The sequence below is a fragment of the Lampetra planeri genome, chromosome 2 (genome assembly GCF_965212315.1).
Source record: "Lampetra planeri chromosome 2, kcLamPlan1.2.h2, whole genome shotgun sequence".
Classification (NCBI taxonomy): Eukaryota; Metazoa; Chordata; class Hyperoartia; order Petromyzontiformes; family Petromyzontidae; genus Lampetra; species Lampetra planeri.
In genome coordinates, this window is record NC_136108.1 from 14109650 (window position 1) to 14130949 (window position 21300).

Here is a 21300-nt window from a genome sequence, read left to right on the forward strand (position 1 = left end):
ACACCATAATGCAGGCTTCCCTAAACCTTACACTTATTAACTGTCACCTTGTCATGTTTATCAAACCACGTGTGCGTGTGGATTTCAATGCACAATTACGTTTGAATTGGGAATCAGTAAAACACGACGAGGACTGGTGCTTTAAATCCCATAACAAATGAATGCTGTATCGTGTGCAAATATGTAGCATTGTCGCTGAGATGCCCAGGTATGTATGAACAATTCCACAGTATATTCTTTGCCACACGTGGACTTGATTACCATTAGAACGGGTAATACATCAGTCAGGCCATGTAGGCAACCGATCATTTGTGCCCACAAGCAAACATCATCCCAGTGTGTTTTCCCCATAACCGTATGCATTTACAGGGGGAAAAAAAGAATGATGTATATTCAATGATTAGTAGACGTAAAAAATTTTAATGTCACACTTGCAGACACTCTATTAGAAAGTCCCGATGTTACCGTGTACACATTTCACAAATGTATTTGTATAACGTTATCTTACTGGTGTTAACTTTAATGGCATTTATAAAGTAAAAAATGCTTACGTGTGATGAATTTACCCCAGTCGATCGGGTACGTTCAAGATAATGCAGACATCTGCCACAAGTTTATAAAGTCATTGCAAAAGCATCCAGTAAATGTAACTGCTGATTTGCCGTTCCAGAACAGAAGTGGTAATTACATTGTTAAATTAAGCAATTTGTTTACGTTTTATAGGCATGTCATAAAGGTTATGTAACATGAAATAATCCTGACTGTTGTCAGATTATAATAAAATATGAAACAAAGTTAAGTATCATGTTCAAACCTTCTGATAGAATAATCAAACGTTTGGTGGCTGTGGCTTGTATTGTATTGTTCTGCTAGTATTGTGTTGTTTTGTTTGCATTGTTTTGCTTATATCCATTGGTTTAACGTTTACTCAAAGTAGACAAAATAGACATTTACTCAACGTCTTCCAGATGTATAACCAACTACTTAGGAGCCGAATGTGTCAATAAAATGGTGCACCAAATATATCTCCATCTGGAGCTGGACTGTTTAATGAGGTCTCACCAACAACCATGATGTTTGAGATTTATTTAACTCGTCAGAAGGTTAGAAATCCTTCCGCTTTCTTTACGTGGAATATGCTGCCGTATCTTGACTTTGTAGTTTATTTTAATTGAGAAGAAAATGGGGGGGGGGGGGGTCAACCTAACTACTACAACATAATGTTTAATTACACTGTGTAACATTTTTTTTGTTACTGGGTAGTAAGTGTTATTTCCTGATTGGTTATGCCTCAAAAGTACAGACAATTGCTATTTTTACACGCTTTTATTTAGCTCACTCTGTTGTTGTTGTCGTTGTTGTTGTCGTTGTCGTATTCTCAATTCTTGTAACTCAATTTTTACCCACTTCCCAATGTGGTATCGACTGCAAACTTCGTATACTTATGTCTTACTGATGAAGTTACTAAATTCTATCATAAAAAAGTAAATAATATATTTTTAAACAATCTTTCTACACGCTTTCTATTAACTCTGTCTGTTGTTGTTGTCGTATTCTCAAATCTTGTAACTCAATTTTAACCCACTTTCCAATATGGTATCGACTGAAAACTTGGTATACTTATGTCATACTGATGACAATACTATATTCTATCATTAAAAATCAAAATAAATATTTTAAAGCCATCTTTTTTATATGTTATATTTCGCCTTGGCTCTAATTGTCCACGCTCAACTCATGTTTTGCTGTAAATCACCACGGTCCCTTACGTTATGGCAAGCCTCGGGGTCACTTCCTGGAGTTGTGGAGTTCTGCCATTTCTCGTACGGTACATTTCATTAAAGCGGGGTTTTAAAAAAGTATTTTTAAAATATTACTTATTCCCCACAAGCTTTGCTTTTGTGACCTGGACAGTTATTTCTTAAAATGGACCTATTTTTCAGAACACTCCAGATAGATTCAGTGCAGAGTAAACTTGAAATAACTTATAGAACATTCTAGAAATTTCCAGTAATATAAATAGTATTATAAATACAGGGGCTTTAAGCCCACCAGTTCAGTTTAGTTCCAGCTGCCTAAGTGGATACATATCTGCATTTTTCTGAGATGGCATCAAGAGGCTGCAAGCATCCGGCAGACGCATTTTGCTATGTTTGCGGCCAATTTATCAAGACAAGAGCGAAAAAGTACTCTTTGGAAGTATCTGCTAAGATGTGTGAGGCCTACAAGGCATATTTCGGCATGCCTGTCGGGGATCAAGACAAACCCTGGGCACCTAATTTCACGTGCAAGCAACGCAAATAAACTCTGGAAGGTAAGATGGACAATTGTTGCTCAGAATTTTATGTTATAAAATTTGTTACAATTTTATAAATTGTAAAAGTTTAGAATTTTAAATGTTTAGCAATTTTCAATGTTATTGAAAAAACATATCATGTATGAAAAATGTTGCGATAATCTCTTACACATTAGTCATGGGTGAAATGAAGGTATTTTTGAAGGATGGTAACGAGGGGAAAAGAGAGCCATGAAGTTCGCTATCCCAAGAATTTGGCAGGAACCCACTGACCACTCAAGCAACTGCTACTTCTGCATGGTGGACCCTTCCAAACTTCGGACTGGCAAGAATGCACCTGCTGTCACGTATCCGGACCTTCCTTCATCCATCGCCACGGTGCCACACTGCCATGAGCTCCCCGTACCCACTCCTCCGGAGAAAGAACAGCCGTCTTTAGCAAAGAACAGCAAGTCAGAGAGCATGGAAGACATTGTATATCCAGATGACAATTTCAGAGGTGGAGCTGAGGAGAGAAACCCATACTACCCCAACCAAAAATACCTCAACGACTTGATCAGAGAACTTGGTCTCACCAAGTCCAATGCAGAGTTTTTGACGTCTCGGCTCAAGCAGTGGAACTCGTTGGATAAAAGTGTGAAAATCACAGATCAGAGGAAGCGTCACCAACATTTTTGCAGCTTCTGCCACAATGTGAGCAGTCTGTTCGAGGCAATCGGAATCGCCTGTAACCAGAATGAGTGGCGCCTCTTCATTAACAGCTCATCCAGGAGCCTCAAAGCCGTGCTGCTCCATAATGGTAACAAGTTCCCGTCTCTTCCTCTGGCTCACTCGGTGCACTTGAAGAGGATTACAACAGCATCAATACCTTGCTGGACGTCTTGAAGTAAGATGAGTACGGCTCCGAGGTCATCGGAGACTTCAAAATGGTGGCATTCCTGATGGGTCTCCAAGGCGGTTTTACCAAGTTTCCCTGCTATCTTTGCCTTTGGGACAGCATGAACACCAAGGCGCACTACCACAGGCGGGACTGGCCACAGCGGACCGAGTTCTCTGTGGGGAGGAACAGCGTCAAGTGGGAGCCACTGATGGACCCCCGGAAGGTGCTGATGCCACCACTGCACATCAAATTGGGCCTTATGAAACAATTTGTCAGAGCTGTAGCTAAGGAGTCGGCAGCCTTAAAGTACCTTCAATACTTCTTTCCTAAGCTGTCTGAGGCAAAGGTCAAAGCTAGTTTCTTCGTCAGACCACAGATAAAAAATATTCTGGAGTGCAATGAATTCCCCAAGAAGCTCAATAGTAAGGAGAAAGCGGCTTGGAACAGTTTTGTCGCAGTGGTTCGTGGCTTGCTGGACAATCACAAGGTCGAAAAGTATGTGGAGCTGGTTGAGACTCTAGTGAAGAACTTCGGTACAATGGGCTGTAGGATGTCCCTTAGAGTCCATATCTTTGATGGTCATCTTGATTAATTCTAGGAGAACATGGGAAAATACTTGGAGGAGCAAGGCGAGCGCTTTCACCAGGATATACTGGACTTTGAACGCCACTTCCAAGGACAGTATATCGAGGACATGATGGGAGACTACATTTGGGGGCTGATTCGTGAAAGTGATTTAAATATAATCGTAAATCTCGACAAACTACTCACTTCTAAATATTTTGTAGTAATTTTTGTATTACTTTAATATGAATACATGTTAATTTTGATTCACTTGTTTTTTTTCTGACTTTATGTGAACGAAAAGACACAAATTCGCCCATTTTCTCTTTGAAAATAAGTACATTTTAAAATATCACTGTCCTGGTCACAAAAGCAAAGTTTTTGAAGAATAATAACCATTTTCTATACTTTTTAGGCATAAGCAATTATAAAATAACACTTATTACCCAGGAATAAAAATTGTGTTACATCGTGTTATTCTACATAAGCGCCGAGAGTTTAGCACAGTGATGTAGTGGTATAATGTTTGATGCGCTGTACCGTGAACCCAGCGACCCGAGTTCCATTCCCAGACACCACTAGCAGTGAGTGACCAGTGAAATCAGAAATGGTCCTGCCCTCCCACATTCAGCACCCCACACTGACCAGCCTGGCATATGGCCAAAAAAACCCATAACTAACATGGCGTGGGGTTGTCTTCGTTCAATGGTGGATTGAGAATGGTTGTAATTTATTTTATTTAAGCATTGAAAACAGGAGAAATTGAAAGGATCCAGTTCCCACACTCATCTTAATCCAGATATGTTTAGCTGAGCTCCAAGGTCAGGTGTGGCCATACAATTAGAGCAGGTTATATGCAATAGTATCAATCATTCAATTCATTACAATCACCAGAGCTGACCTCGGCACTTTTTGACCCCGATTAGTTCAGATGTTTTAAGCTCTGATTTATTGTCTGTTGGCCTGCAGATTAGTCATAGTCTGGCTGTACATGGACATCAGCCTGCATTATGCTCTCGCCAATTATTATAATAGTACTCAAAACATAATTACACGATTTAAAATCAGAGGGAATTATTGAGCAATAACATATGAATGGTAATTGCTGGCTCCCCCAGACCTGGCAAATGTTGGTTCACAATGAAGATTTTTAGGCAATAGCAGTCAACAAAAAATGCATTCAGCAGCCTTGGAGCCAAAACTATGGTCAAGAAAGAGGAATTAATTGATATTTATCAACTATGTTTCTCTTTTATCGTACAACTCAATGCAAGGGAAAGATCAACATTTTTACCCCCTCGTGTATTAATTATTAACGTAAAAACATGGCTTTGTTCAATGTAATTTTAGAAATCAAAGGAACCCCCCCACCCAACCCCACAAGTGTTGACAATGTTTAATTGAATTTCATAGCAGTCAGAGTTATTATAGCAGTCCACTACAGTGGATAATATGCATGAGGGTCAATAAGCAAAGCTACTAGTATAGCTTGTTACATATTTACACTGGTAAGCATTTTTTGCAATTAACACTGCAGTATACGCATCATATAAATGTATAATCATTAGAGTGACTGTAGTCTTGACTTTAGTCTCATCATGCTGTGGTATTACTATGAACTATGAGATAGCTGTCAGTGTTAATACCCACATTACTATACTGAAAATAACGTGTTTAATGTCACACGAGTTGTGTTATACAAAGTCGTTTTGGTTTTCCCACTTCTAATCAACGTTGATCTGTTATCGGAATCATTCAATTGTGTTTTTGTTTGCTGATATCAAAAAAGGTTGCCTTATAGAGATAATTCCTGTCATGGGAATGATGAATTACGACCACTGTCACAGGCCACTGTTGATCAGGAAAATATGTTTAGTTTTAATTTGATGACAAAGACAAATATCTCAAAGGTACGAAAAGTGACTCATTGTACTTCATGTTGATTGAGCCGTAGCTATTTTCATCTAAGAAGGGGTTACATGTCACTTATCTAACCACATCCACCTTCATTCGTTTCAGTTAAGTTACTAAAAGGACTAGCCACGTATCCATTGTGAAAAGAAATATGGTAACAAGCACACACTTGCCACCTCTCATTAAAATAGAACGCTACTCTGTTAACCCATATGCCGCTTTGGATATGTCTACTCAGCAAAAGCATGGGCCGTGGTAACAGGGCAGTAATTAATTACGATGACTTTGGTGATGATTTGAGTTATACGGCCAACTTTTATGTGGGTCATGGAGCTTTGTACCCCGTCTTAAGAGCCACCTATTACCACACATTTTAAACATTAATTATCCACGTGTTCTTAGGAGAAATATTAACTAAATTGAACTACCGTATACAATTCTGGTTAAGTCGTAGCACATATCATACTTATAACTGCTCTTTTGTTAAATGTACAGCCCTTGTGTAAATTAACTGCTGAATGTAGGCCTCGTTGGTCATGGGAGTCATCTGTTTATACAAATCTAGTACCACAGAGAATGAGTGAAAAATCATAGGTTCTTGATGGGTTTGTTTTCCATAAAGCGAGTTAACCTGGCTTAGTTTTTCCAATTCAACTTAGAAAATATTTTCTATGACAGCTCCAATTTCGTCGAAAGTGCCACTATTCTATATTCTGCACAACATAAAAGACATAACAGGCTGATGAGAGCCGTTAGCCAGTGATGTACATTCCATATACCTATGGCAGGGGTGAGAAATTATAAGACAAGCAGTCGACTTTTTTTAAAAGTGGAACTCATTTTATTAACCCCAAAGAAGTGAATGACTCATTCGAAGCAAACTGGGATGTAAACTCAGGTTACTTCCTACGATGAGTTGTGCACAATAGCCAGTATGCAACACAGTCACATACTCTACAAAGGTGGGAATTTACTGCATATAAACGGTAATGGTTTTCACTTTGCAGAGCACAACAATTAACACCTTTGTTATTCTAGAATATTTATAAAAAGGATTGTGCCAGTCTGCAATTAACATTGAAAGTAAAATGAAAATGCTTACAGCAAATGGGTGTTCGATGGGATTAACCATGTTTAACCAGAAATAGAGACAAGCATGGAGCACATATGCTAAAGATTCTGCAACACTATGAGGAAATTATGATGGCAACGGTTTGCAACAAAAAAAAACATATTTCAAATACATTCAACAAAAAGTCAGCAAAACTAAAATGAGCAGATTATCTTTGCTCTATCACAAACGATTGCACTAAGAGAGCAATCGAGGGCTCCTAAGGAATTAATTGACGACGAATCAGCATACCACACTGAGCAAGTTTGAATGTAGCAAGTGGACTGTATATATACATGATTTTTTTCAAATATGGTAATCTCAGATTTGCTGGAAATTGCTGAGTAAAACCTCCACGGACACCAACCTCAACACACACAGCTGGAGGTAACTGCCGCGGCTGCCTCTGTCCAGCGATGTGTATCAGGGGGATCAATGCAGGATTACTCCATAGATATACAAGTTGCAGGAGGTTAAATGCATTGCGATTTGCTTGACTGGTTCTGGCAGATGTACACAATGACATTCACAAACTTCACATCAGTTTTGGCCAATAGAATTACAGCACAAGTGGAGTGACACCCAGCACAGTAGTCTTCAATAATATAAGCATTTATTTCTTCCAGAAAGAGACACGGTCATCAAAGATTCCCTTTATTCCAAACGTTCCCAGCTCTCGCGTCCCCCTACTTATATATCACTCGAGCCCCTTTCTCGAAGGTTCATTCACCCACTTTCTCTCCAGCCAATCAGCTTCCCACTTTCTCTAACGGATCCCAAACCGTTCTCCCCTGTCAATCATCCTCCTTTTCCCCGCCCTTCCCATTTGTATTTCTACCTTCAATTCCTTCAATTTCCCTGCCTCTAACCATCTAATTTCAGCAGTGGCGGCTCCTGCAAAATCTCTCAGGGGGGGCAAATGTCTGGATGATTGATAAGGATAAGGTCCACCCATATTCTCAGGTTTTTTCGGTAAAGTCACGTAGGTAAAAACATTAAAATTAATGAAAGTAAAATAAAACAAAACAAAAATAAAATTCACGACGTTTCGGAGGCAATGGATAAATTAACAGCTTAAGCATGTAAAGGCAACTTCACTTCTTTAATATTAATGAAAAATAAAGTGACTCTTACAATACATCTTGTTTGTTTCTATCTCACTATTATTACAATCCACTTAGTTTATTTTATTAAAGATTTCACTAGGTGGCGACAAATAACATTGTTGACTGAAACGTGCTTACGTATGATGACGTAAGCACGTTAGTGCGAGCCCTCCCGGAAGCCATAGAGAATGCATTGCAGCGCCCGCCTTTCGAAAAAAAACATCTTTGAATGTAAGTCTATGGGACCACACGGGGCGATTCTCAGCCAGAGTGAAATCGCCCAAAAAGAGGCGGTACTCCACAGAATGTGACATGACGCTGATTGGACTATATCCAGAGGCACAGTAACGGCTGAGATTGGTGGTGCGTCGCCCAATCGCCCTAATGAAGAAACCGCCCCTGAATTTCAGGCCCGTTAAGTAGCCATCATAGGGTTTGTTTTTACAGCATGATTCTCCGTGTCTCGTGGTGTCCACCACGTCAGGCGAGTATCGTTGGTAGTGATGCAACCTCCACACAAATATAAAATGTTCGCATTGAACTGTATGTGGGATAACGTGCAAATTATGTTATCAGACCATTCTATCCAGCCCATCATGGATTTGAAATTCAAAAAAACTCTATTCAGAGATGATATAAGTGCTATCTTACCAATAAAATACATTCCATTGCATGTGTAGTGATATCAAAAATATTTGATGAAATAAATTAAGCTATGATTAAATTATGTATCATAGGTTCTTTATTCATACCGTCAAAGCAAGCTTTTGTTTGAAATTAAATTGTGTTTAGTGCTTGAATACAGATGTATGTTCACTGATACATTTGCTTTTGTTGGGTCATTCAATCAAAATGACTAAAGGCTTGTGCTGTCTTGAATGATTTATATGTTTTTGAATCAATAATACTTCACATCCATCCTTATACTGTACTTGAATAAAAAAAAATCACGACAGGAATAATTCACACGACTGAATTAAAATAGATAATCGTTTTTGTTCATTATGAATATATGAATCGCTATCAGATACATTTGTTTCACATCACATAAATATGTGAGGTTGTAGGAAGGAAGTCGACACTGTCAGAAAATTTGCCTTTTCATGTGTTTCATGAGCTGAACTAAATGGACAAATTAAGCGTGCAATTAGGAATTGAACAGAATATATAACCCATAACTAATTTAGCAGTGGCTTTTTTCCATACATCTCAAGAGGGCATCTGACAAAATCATCCATATTCATACTCAACTAAGTTGCAGTGCAATGGAAGTTCTATGGTTTTTGTTTCTCGTATCCTCAATTGAAGTTATCTTAGACATATATAGAGTATCGTGAAAAATACGAGATTCATTATACACGAGTAGTGGAGAGTCCATTGAGATACAAAGGTAATGCATTACTATAAGGAATTTGCTCACCAACATCTGGAGTTTTTCCATGAAAATGTAATTTTGTGTGGCCAGTTGTTGGCAAGAGGCGCACGCGCCAACATGATTGTATGAATGTATGTTGAACTTCTTTCGCGCCGTACATTAGGCAACCATGATAACCAAAGGTGTTGTAAGTGGTAGGAAGTATCAGCAGTGCTTCGGTCTTTAAGCCAAATTACCCAAATTATCTGGTCAAAGATAATTCCATCTGCATTCTCATGAGCCGCATATCATAAACTTTTTCAACGACATCCCATTAATTGAAATTGGTGAAGTGGTCCAGGAAGCGTTATCCAGAACAAACCTATGTACGATACTGTATACGTTGTATACATTGCGCTCATATGCAAACACATTACCAACCTTATGTGTTTATTGAACTGACGGCAATTTATTTAGAAAAATAGGACCAGTATTTTTTTTAATGCTGCCTTTTAAATCTAGTTTGTTCAATGTTTCCTATACATTTTTATTTCTCATGGATATGTTAAATGCACAATACCTAGATTTGCATCCTGTATCACGTACATTTAATTGCAAGAGAGTATTTGTAAATTATATAGGTATAGGTTAGATGTGTCAGACTGTCAGTCTATGCATACAAGTAACCATAACATGGTCTCCAAATAGACATATTTAAAATGTATCACTTTGTGGAATACGTATTGCATTCGTAATATCTAATAACCCATTTAAATGTACATTCCATTAGACGGATCTCTCTCGTCTAATGACCTGTCCTCAAATTGCTCCTCATTTGCTGTTTGTGTAGTTAATGGATTTTTACAAATGCTCCATATGCCTGACCTTCCTATCTTTCCTTTCTACAATCAATTTCCTTTATTCATCCAAGACACTGCATGTTTACTTATTACCAGGGGTCGCAAAACAAATGGATCGTGGGTCTGATTGATGAAGCATTGACAAAGGATAGCGAGCAGGGAAGTTTTGCGCAACGTTATTGGTCTAAGTCCCACGGACCTGCCCCTACGTTCTACATGATAATCGCTGTGGTGGAAGGACTTTACTTTCTTCTTACAATGGTTTAATTTGAATCACACTACATGTTGGTTGTGCAGGTCATATAAATTGTACGCATTCAGTATAAATTATATCAAGCTATGCTGATAATGCCATTGCTAGAAACGCCACGTTCCCAGATGCAATTTAGTTTAGATATAAGGTTTTTAAGTGAAAGTGTTTTGTTTGTCTAACAAGGTGAATAAAAGAGCAGGATGAATATCATTGCCAAGAGTAACCTGGGTCACGATAATGCTGAAGCAAATAAAATAAACTCCAGCAATGAAAACAAACAGAAATCAGAACATTGTGTGTTTGTGTTACATTCAAAGCATGTGGGCACATTCAAAGTATGTGCTGTGATTTCATTGTGCAACAATTTTTTCTTTTTTTTTGTTCCTGGGTAGTGTTATTTCCTAATTGCTTATGCCTCAAAAGTAGAGAAAATTGCTATTATTCCGCACAAACTTTTCTTTTGTGACCAGGACAGTGATATTTAGTAACTTCTATAACATTCTAGAACTTTACAGTAATATAAATAGTAGTAGGGGCCTTAATCCCACCACTTCAGTTTAGTTCCGGCTGCCTAAGTGGATACATATCTGCATTTTTCTGAGATGGCATCAAGAGGCTGCATGCATCCGGCAGACGCATTTTGCTATGTCTGCGGCCAATTTATCAAGTTCAAGTTTCAAGTTCATTTATTAGGTATAGCCCTGTGAGCCATTCGACTCTTGAATCGGGTGCAACCGCAACAAACAAAAAACAAAAACATGAACAAGAAAACATCTTAAAGTGAATATGTGACTAAGTGCAAACAGAAAATCCAAGAAAAGACAGCAAAATGTTGCAGAACAAGAGCGAAAAAGTACTCTGTGGAAGCATCTGCTAAGATGTGTGAGGCCTACAAGGCATATTTTGGCATGCCTGTCGGGGATCAAGACAAACCCTGGGCACCTCATTTCACCTGCGAGCAATGCAATAACTCTGGAAGGTAAGATGGACAATTGTTGCTCAGAATTTTATGTTATAAAATTTATTACAACTTTTAAATTTTTAAAAGTTTTGAATTTTAAAATATTTTCAATGTTATTGAAAAAATATATAATGTATGAAAAATGTTGCGAGAGTCTCTTACAGAATAGTCATGGGTGAAATAAATGTATTTTTGTAGGATTGTACAGAGGGGAAAAGAGAGCCATGAAGTTCGCTATCCCAATAATTTTGCGGGAACCCACTGACCACTCAAGTAACTGCTACTTCTGCATGGTCGACCCTTCCAAACGTCGGACTGACAAGAATGCACCTGCTATCACGTATCCGGACCTTCCTTCATCCATCGCCATGGTGCCACACTGCGATGAGCTCCCCGTACCCACTCGTCCGGAGAGAAAGCAGCCGTCTTTAGAAGAGAACAGCAAGTCAGAGAGCGAGGAAGACCTTGTAGATCCAGATGACAATTTCAGAGGTGGAGCTGAGGAGAGAAACCCATACTACCCCAACCAAAAAGACCTCAACGGCTTGATCAGAGATCTTGGTCTCACCAAGTCCAATGCCGAGTGTTGGACGAATAGGCTCAAACAGTGGAACTTGTTGGATGAAACTGTGCAAGTCGCAGATCAGAGGAAGCCTTTTTGCAGCTTCTTCATCCGTCAAGATGGGCTCTGCTTCTGCCACAATGTGACCAGTCTGTTCGATGCAATCGGAATTGCCTGTAACCAGAATGAGTGGCGCCTCTTAATTGACAGCTCATCCAGGAGCCTCAAAGCCGTACTGCTCCAATATGGTAACAATTACCCGTCTCTTCCCCTGGCTCACTCGGTGCACCTCAAAGAGGATGACAACAGCATACTCTTTGTTTTTTTCAGTAAAGTCACGTAGGTATAAAATAAAAGAAATTAAATCACGACGTTTCGGGCGCAACACAAGTGTCCGTCATCAGATGGGACAACCACAGCTAGAAACAATTGCTGAAGTGGGCAAAAGAGGTGCTTGTATCAAGAGGCTATCTAGGTAAGAGAGGGAGGGCGGAGCAAGGGAGGAGAGATGGAGAGTGTGGGGTAGGGAGAATGGGGCGCAAGCACGGCAAAATGCCGGGCTGGGAAGTAAGCTGCAGAAAACTGGAGATGCAGATATGAAGGCAAACTATAAAGCAGTTAAGGTTTTACCTGGTTAATAACATCCTTCCAATGATTGCTCAATTTGTATCCATCTTCTCGGTTGAAGTTATGTCTATGTTTATATATCTGGATGGCTTCATGAACAAACCTTTGATAGTAGCCGGAAGGTTTCCAGAGCACCTTGGTCTCGGAAAAAACAATATCATGAGAAGCCACAGCGTTATAGCAATCGTCAGCCACGGCAGATGTATTAGTCCTGTCGTGTTTCAGATCTGCCTTGTGCTCGCGAACATGGTCCGACACATGCCGTTTCGTTTCCCCAAAGTAACAATCACCACAGGAGCAACTTAGTTTGTAGATTCCCGGATATTGCATGTCAGGAATGACATCCTTCACAGATGGAATTAGATCACGGATTTTGTGTACTGTACTGAATCGGACCTGGATCTTGTGTTTGTTAAAGATTTTGGCAATCTTTTTGGTAACGCCTGCTATGTATGGTAACGTGATGGTTTTGATCGGCGTCTCAGAGGATTGTTTCTCATGGTTGGAGAAACAGCTTTGCGGATAATGCGGTCCGAATATCCATTCATCTTAAGGGCCTGGTGTACGTGTTCCAGTTCACTGGATAGGTGGTGTTGGTCAGAAATGCAGTGGGCCCTATGGTGTAGTGTTTTGATGAGGGAATTCTTATGTGCCGGATGGTGGTGGGAATCAGGTTTCAGATAGGAATCTGTGTGGATGGCTTTCCTGTAGACAGTGTCCCAAAGAGCCATCATGTTTCTTCTCAAACACAACATCCAGGAATAGTAGCTTACCATCCTTCTCTACTTCCATGGTGAATTTGATGGATGGGTGTATGGAATTAATGTGGTTGAGAAATTGGTTCAATGCTGGCAGGCCATGTGGTCAAATGACGAAAGTGTCATCCACATATCTCTTCCACAAGGAAGGACGTAGGGTGGATGTCTGGATGGCATCTGTTTCAAATTTCTCCATGAAAACATTCGCTATCACTGGTGATAAGGGGGAACCCATGGGAGTACCTTCATTTTGTTTGTAGAAAGTACCATTCCAGGTGAAGCGTTGGTAAGGCAGTGCCTAACCAGAATAGTAACATCAGGGTTCTGTCCATTTTGGAATAAATATTCAATTATTGCTAAGGTGTCAGGCACTGGAACCTTGGTGAACAGAGAAACCACATCAAAGCTGACGAGAAAATCATCTGGAGACAGTGAAATGCCCTTGATTATAGAGATCAAGTGAGCTGAAGTATGTACTGCTGAGGTAGTCTTGCCACAGTATTAAGACCTTGCTGGATACCTTGAAGTATGATGAGTACAGCTGCGAGGTCATCAGAGACTTCAAAATGGTGGCATTCCTGATGGGTCTCCAAGGCGGTTTTACCAAGTTTCCCTGCTATCTTTGCCTTTGGGACAGCAGGAACACCAAGGCGCACTTCCACAGGCGGGACTGGCCATAGCGGACCGAATTCTCTGTGGAGAGGAACAACGTCAAGTTGGAACCACTGGTGGACCCCCGGATAGTGTTGATGCCACCACTGCACATCAAATTGGGCCTTATGAAACAATTTATCAGAGCTGTAGATAAGGAGTCGGCAGCCTTAAAGTACCTTCAAGACTTCTTCCCTAAGCTGTCTGAGGCAAAGGTCAAAGCCGGTGTCTTCGTCAGACCACAGATAAAGAAGATCCTGGAGTGCAATGAATTCCCCAAGAAATTCACTAGTAAGGAGAAAGCAGCTTGTAACAGCTTTGTCGCAGTGGTTTGTGGCTTCCTGGGTAATCACAAAGTCAAAAACTATGTGGAGCTGGTTGAGACTCGAGTGAAGAACTTCGGCACAATGGGCTGTAGGATGTCCCTCAAAGTCCATATCCTTGATGCTCATCTTGATCAATTCTAGGAGAACATGGGAGCATACTTGGAGGAGCAAGGCGAGAGCTTCCACCAGCATATACTGGACTTTGAATTCCACTACCAAGGACAGTATAACGAGAACATGATGGGAGACTACATTTGGGGGCTGATTCGTGAAAGTGATTTACAGTATCATCGTAAATCTAAAAAAAACTACTCACTTATATATCTTTTGTAGTCATTTTGTTATTACTTTCGTATAAATACATGTACATTTTCATTCATGTTGTTTTTTCTGACTTTATGTGAACGAAAAGACACACATTCGCCCGTTTTCTCATTTAAAATATATAAATAAATAAATATCACTCTCCTGGTTACAAAACCAAATTTGTGGGGAATAATAGCCATTTTCTATACTTTTTAGGCATAAGCAATTATGCAATAACACTTACTACCCAGGAACAAAAATTGCATGACATAATGATTTCAAGGAGCACAACAGAGATACCATTTCAATCCCTGCAGGGAGAACCCTCGGCATTATAAAACATCTAGTGGTGCGTTGATGTGACAAACATAGTGACACATTACGACATCTTGTGAGAATTTATAGACATGTTTTGTTTCTAATGAATGTTGAGTGATCACTGCAGAATATATTTGTCCACAAATTAATCTTAAAGACCAATTGATTTCACACACAATGTTGGGCGCTGTACAAATTATTCATTAAAATGTTTGTCCACGAATAAAACATGCGTACCTTCTTATTGAAAGTGAGTGTTTTTCAGAGACTATTGCGATCGCTATAAAGTGTAAGCTAATGACTGGCGATCAAGGGCAGACAGCAGGAGAGCAATCTCTCTGTCCTTGCTATACTGCCATTAGTCAAGGGCAGGGAGCTTGTTGTGTCACAAAGCACGAACAGCGACAATGTTTTTAGATAAAACACAGCGTGGAAAACGTTTCTATGACTAAAGGTTTTGCAGATGCAAAACACCCTGTCTGCGTATTAACCATGAATATCATTGAACAGGAATGCAAGGATATTTCACATGTAATTTAGGATGTTGTCATGCGTGACTCAATGCTGCACCATATTGTCATTTGTGATGTTGATGCAGAATGGCTAGAGACTTGTCTTTCAGTTTGTAACCAACACAAAATATTTCACACTATGGACAATTGCAAATCGACTAGGGTGCTTGATTCCATGAAACAACACCCCTGTAACATTCTCTATCCCTACACATCCACCATCACACACTTTACACATTTCTGCAAAAGCCAGTTATGAAATTACTTCGATTTTTTTCCCCATCGGCTGTTGCATTGCTCACAACCATGATAACATTGGATGTACATTAGCCTCTGCTAAATTATTCAAAGATATTTGACATTTATAAACTTATATTCACATGACAGCATATATATTTTTACATATACATGAATTCAATTGTTTGAATGTAATTGTGTGATCGTGGTCAACTGTACTAAGTATTTAGATACAACACGTTTTAAAATGCAGCAGAAAATATATTGCTGTACAATAAGAACTTGGGAACTATTAAATATCATAATTCCAGTCTAGTTGTGCCACAGCAAACATTTTACAACGTAACCATGAGCCATAAGGAAACGTCGATCAGGGCCATGGTTGTATTGTATATGCAATTTAAAAGGACTTGGAGTGTGCGTAGACGTAATGACTACAAAACTCTAATTCTGAACTACCTACATCAGATAAGAATAGGTTTTCCCCTTTTTTTCTGGCAACAAAACAGGTGTTAAGATGTTAAAACACCAAACTGAAACCTTTTGCAAGTGTAATAAAAGACTCCGTCAGGCACTGCTGGTCTCCGCTTGTCTTTTATTCAGGTTCTTCTCCGCACCCCGCTGGTCTCCTCCACGGACCAGCATCGTCTCGCGCGCGCCCCGCGCACCCTCCCTCTCTCTCGCGTGCCACGCACGCTCCTCCGTTAGCTCCTCTACTCCCGCACTCCGCACACCGCTGGCCGACGGCGTGCTGAGGTCCTTCGGCCACGTGGCCGATGGCGCGGATCTCTCTCTCACCACTCAACGTGGCTCAGACTCTTAACTTCCCCGACTACCCCGATCTCTTCCGGGCTCCCACTTATATCCATTCCCCCCACGTGACCCTGACTCCTCCCCTTCCGGATCGTCAGATCCGGCCTTCCCATACTACCCCGCTGGCTCCGCCCCCATTCACCTCGCCTCCCATTGGAGCCGAGGTGAACGGTGACCCCTCCCACACGCCCCGCAGACCAGGCTCCGCCCCCCAATACCCCGGGCCGTGTGATTGGACCAGAGCCCAGCAACAACCCCATTTACGCTCGCATTAAACAAGGAATCATGTCTCCATTGACTACATATACTTGTGGTGAAAATACAAGCAAAAAACATGCTCTGACAGTATATGCATTGTCTTTGAAACTGATTGGTCCACACCAGAGACAGCTTTCTTTCGAGCCTAGTCTCAAACGGTGTTAGACCAGAGGACACCAAAAGGCGAACAGCACAAAGACAATGCACTATCAGGACAATGAGGGCTCGGGTGAGCAGCTATATCATGGGACCTCCTTTGCCAGTCTGGAAATATAAGAATCGGTTTTCCCCTATTATTGGGTCTTTCGGTAAAGTCACGTAGATAGGTTCAAAGAAAATAACAAAAATAACAAAAAACTACGACGTTTCGATTTTCTTTGAAGCTATCTATGTGACTTTACCGAAAGACCCAAGAATATGAATTCATGCAGTCACGAAAGCTTTAAGTCAAGGCTTTCCCCTTTTTCTGGCAACAAAACAGGTCTTAAGATGTTAAAACACCAAAAGGTTTCAGTTTGGCGTTTTAACATCTTAACACCTGTTTTGTTGCCAGAAAAAAGGGGAAAACCTATTCTTATATTTTCAGACTGGCAAAAGAGGTCACATGATGTACCTACATCAGAGCTTTAAAAATTACATTCGTAAACAGTTCGAACAGATGTCAAGTCCATTAATACAGATTTATACACTCATTGTGATGAATATGGTGACAGGGTCACAATAAATAAAATACAAATCTGAGATAGGGCGAATAAAAAAATCCAAATCAATTTTATGAGGAATGTACCCATTACCATCTGGCCCTAACAGTCAACAATTTGCTCCACCTTGGCAACTTGTCGTAAAATCTTTAGCTCGAACATCCGATCATTTACTGCAAGGTGACGCAAGAGAGATTTCAAAAAATGCACGGGGAAACTGATCATCCACCTTCCAGCACTTTAGGTCCTCGCACGCAGGCTTGTGGTGGCGACTTGCAAGGCGCATGCACGCGGGCGGCATGCTAATTCCCAATAACCTACACCCATCAATCCCAACCTTCACCGCTCACCGCACCGCGAGACTCACGCACGGCGACGCAACCAGCCTGCACACTTAAACCCGGGGCCCTTCCAGGATCAGGAGGGCGAGTTTGGGAGTTTGTACAGCAGCGGCCAACAGCGGCTGGCTTATTTATTATGCGTCGTTGTGTTTTATTATCTCCGGAAACTAAAACACCTGTGCTATCTGACATAGCAACGACCTAGGCTAAATCGCACGTTCGCGTCGATTCAAATGCTTCTTAATGAAGTACACTTTTGTGACGGCGAGGAGGAGGAAGACGAGGAGGAGTAGGAATGTGTTTTGCTTAAGAGTTCGGACTAGTGACGAGTGGGACAAGTTCTATTTTGGAAAGTTTCGTGGCCGCTGCCGCGCGCTGCCACCCACGTGAAGTGTCAATCGCTCGCGAGTAATTGATGGTGCGAGATGCGCGCATTCACGAAGCGGCAGAGCGAAACGTTCGCGCTAATTGCAAGGGGGGCGCAGCTCAGAGCATCAGCACCCGCGACATTATCGGCTCGGGAAAACAACATTTACGTGTAATCATAATAATACATCGCGCACAAAAAATATAAACAATGCAAACGGTTACAGATTCTAAATGCATACATCCCAGCAACGAGGGAGGGTACATGTAAAAATATATATATTACAGCACACGGACCAATCGGTGCGTAATGATGCCGAGCATGGCGAGGTGTGATTTCAATTTCAAATGGTCCCTGTTCACCGGCGGCTGAGAGGAGCCACCCATCCTAGCCAGAGCGCACGACTTACATCCACACACACACGCACACCCTCATCACACAGGCAGATTCACAGCAGGCGCGCACACACTCACGCACGCAGACTCACATCAGATGCACACACACTCACGCACGGAGACTCACATCAGACGCACACACACTCACGCACGAAGACTCACATTAGACACACACACTCACGCAGGGAGACTCACATCAGACGCACACACACGCACGCACGGAGACTCACATTAGACGCACACACACTCACGCACGGAGACTCACATTAGACACACACACTCACGCACGGAGACTCACATCAGACGCGCACACACTCACGCACGGAGACTCACATCAGACGCACACACACTCACGCACGGAGACTCACATTAGACACACACACTCACGCAGGGAGACTCACATCAGACGCACACACACGCACGCACGAAGACTCACATCAGACGCGCGCACACGCACGAAAAACAGCAGACGCGCACACACGCACGCAGACTCACATCAGACGCGCGCACACGCACGAAAGAGAGCACACGCACACACACTCACGCACGCAGACTCACATCAGACGCACGCAGACACCAGCGGGGGTTGGCGGCAGGGGGCTGGTGGTCCTCTTCATCCGCCAGACAGACACCGCGCGCGTCGCGTGCTCACTGCACGAGTCGCAGCCTCCATCCACTCGCTCCCATCCACCATCACAAACGTGCTTGCTCGGCTTTCTGCCGTAGTTTATTGTCTTTGTTGTGATGTTTATAGCATTAGAAATATAGCATTTCTCATTCTCGTATTTTTTTTATTTTTTCCTCCTCCCGTCTGCAACGTAATTAAAAAAAGAGTACACAAACAACCCGGGTGAAATAGAGGAACCGAACATGAGATTGGCGACACTTGCACAGTGTGTCGCGGAATAAGATAACCTAGCCTGCAGTAGTGTCCGTGGTATAGATCGTGCAGGGTCTACGGTAGCGATATCGCGTGGAGGACGAGGTAGGGGCGTTGAGATATAAACAGACAGGCAGGTAGGTAGGCAGGTGGGTGGGTAGGTAGGCAGGCAGATACAGAAATAGGTGGCAATGCGCGTGGACGAGAAGGCAGAGGGGCCCGACTGCGACTTGGCCCCGCTGTGATCTGGCATCTGGGATGCGGATGAGTCGTCATGCGGGGCTCAGCCTGTGCCTCCCGGCTGCGCGCCCTGCTGCCCGCAGCGCTCTGCTGCCTGGCAGCGCTCGCCGGCGAGAGGTCGTGGGGTCTCCCCGCCGGACTTGGCTCCCAGGGGCCCAACGGGTCGGCTCCCTGCACTGCGCCGGCCAGCAATGGCACCAGCAGCAGCAGAAGCAGCGCTGCGCAGAACTGCACGGGTAAGAGAAAAGGCTCCGTGTTGACCACGCTGCGGACAACGGCGCGTGTTCATCACAGGACCCCGCAGCAGCCATCTCTCATACACACACATCAGTGCGTGTTCTGCTGATACAGTGTGCGCTTTGCTGCGAATGTGTGTGTGCTGATGCGCTCTGCCCGCATGTGCAGGCAGCATCGTGGGAGCTGTGTTCTTCTCTTTTGGCTGGGGCTTATTTCGCGTGAAATTCCGAAAGAGGATGGCGCAGCGTTGTGGAGTATTCGCGTAAGGGTGACACGCGCATGCATAGCCCGCAGCTCACTGAGAAGTGCACGTGTTTACTCTGCCAAAACGCATACAGAGAATGTGTACTGGTGTTCATGTGTATGTGCTTTTCTGACCGGCAGAATAATACAGAGCTAAGTGCATCATATTTTGCCGTTTGTGAGTGAGTTTCATTGTGTGGTAAATGCCATTAAATGTCTACTTGACAACAGATGACCTTGCTCGATATAGACAATGCATTCGAATTACTGAGATGGGGTATTTAAACAGCCAAACATTTGCAATCCGAAAGCTTCCGTTGCTAGCGTGCTAATCACTCGACTCTGTGAACCAGCAACCTCGTTATCGTGAGCGTCATCAGCAATGCATGACCAGTGATGGCTCGTGACTTGCGGTGCGTTTTTAAAGAGGAAAATCGAGGTGGAGGATACATTTACAAATCACTCGTGTGACCCTTAATTTGGCTCCGCTAACATGACCACATATTCGCCTTGGTTTTTTTCTAGCATAATTGAACAACAGAACATTTTCACACATTGACTTGGCTCCCTTCTTACAATGGTGCCAATATCTACATCAATCACAAAAGCAAAGGGGGTTTGAACCTTGAATGCCCATTCCTCCCTGTAACAGCCCATCCACTTATCACCATACCCCTATTGTTCTTAAACATCGAGAATACCTCGTAATATGGGCAGCAGTGTACACTTTATGAATGTGTTCATTATCGGTTTTGCTGTTTGATTATAACAGAAATTATTAATGTTTCCACCAGTAGATGAGTGTTTTCCTTCACCGGCAGATAGATACATTTTCTCGCTGGTTGTTAGTATGGACACAAGCAGCATCGGAGCAGCGCGTCTTGTTCAAATATTGCGGCTCTCTGGACTGGGTACTAGACAATCAGTCCCCATTCTGGTTGGGATAGAGATGATGGTTAAAGAGCCACTCTTGCATCCATTGTGGGATTCGGCAGCTGAGCGACCTTCAAATGTACTCCCACAAAACGATACAAAACCGTTTGGCAATGAGACCTCGTGGCTTTAAATTGCATTTAAAAGCATTAAAGCTGCAAAGGGTAAATGTACCAAAGTATATCTTCATATTCTTGGTTCTATCGGTAAAGTCACGTAGAAGGGAAATAATACAAATATTAAACAATAAAAATCTCACGACGTTTCGACTGCAACACAAGCAATCATCATCATGT

General features: G+C 42.1%; 1 protein-coding gene across 3 annotated transcripts in view; it reads left to right on the forward strand.

Moving 5' to 3' along the window:
* The first annotated feature begins 18380 nt into the window (after nucleotides 1-18380).
* LOC144728601 (tomoregulin-1-like) overlaps nucleotides 18381-21300 on the forward strand; it is a 49121-nt gene continuing 46201 nt past the window's right edge. For 2 of the 3 annotated variants that reach the window (XM_078608158.1, XM_078608148.1), the window contains exon 1: nucleotides 18383-19827. In XM_078608158.1, coding sequence (XP_078464284.1) covers nucleotides 19626-19827 — 202 coding nt within the window. In that variant the 5' untranslated portion in view covers nucleotides 18383-19625. Of the gene's footprint in view, nucleotides 19828-21300 lie in introns of all 3 variants that reach the window. The other variant, XM_078608141.1, reaches the window with a different exon arrangement.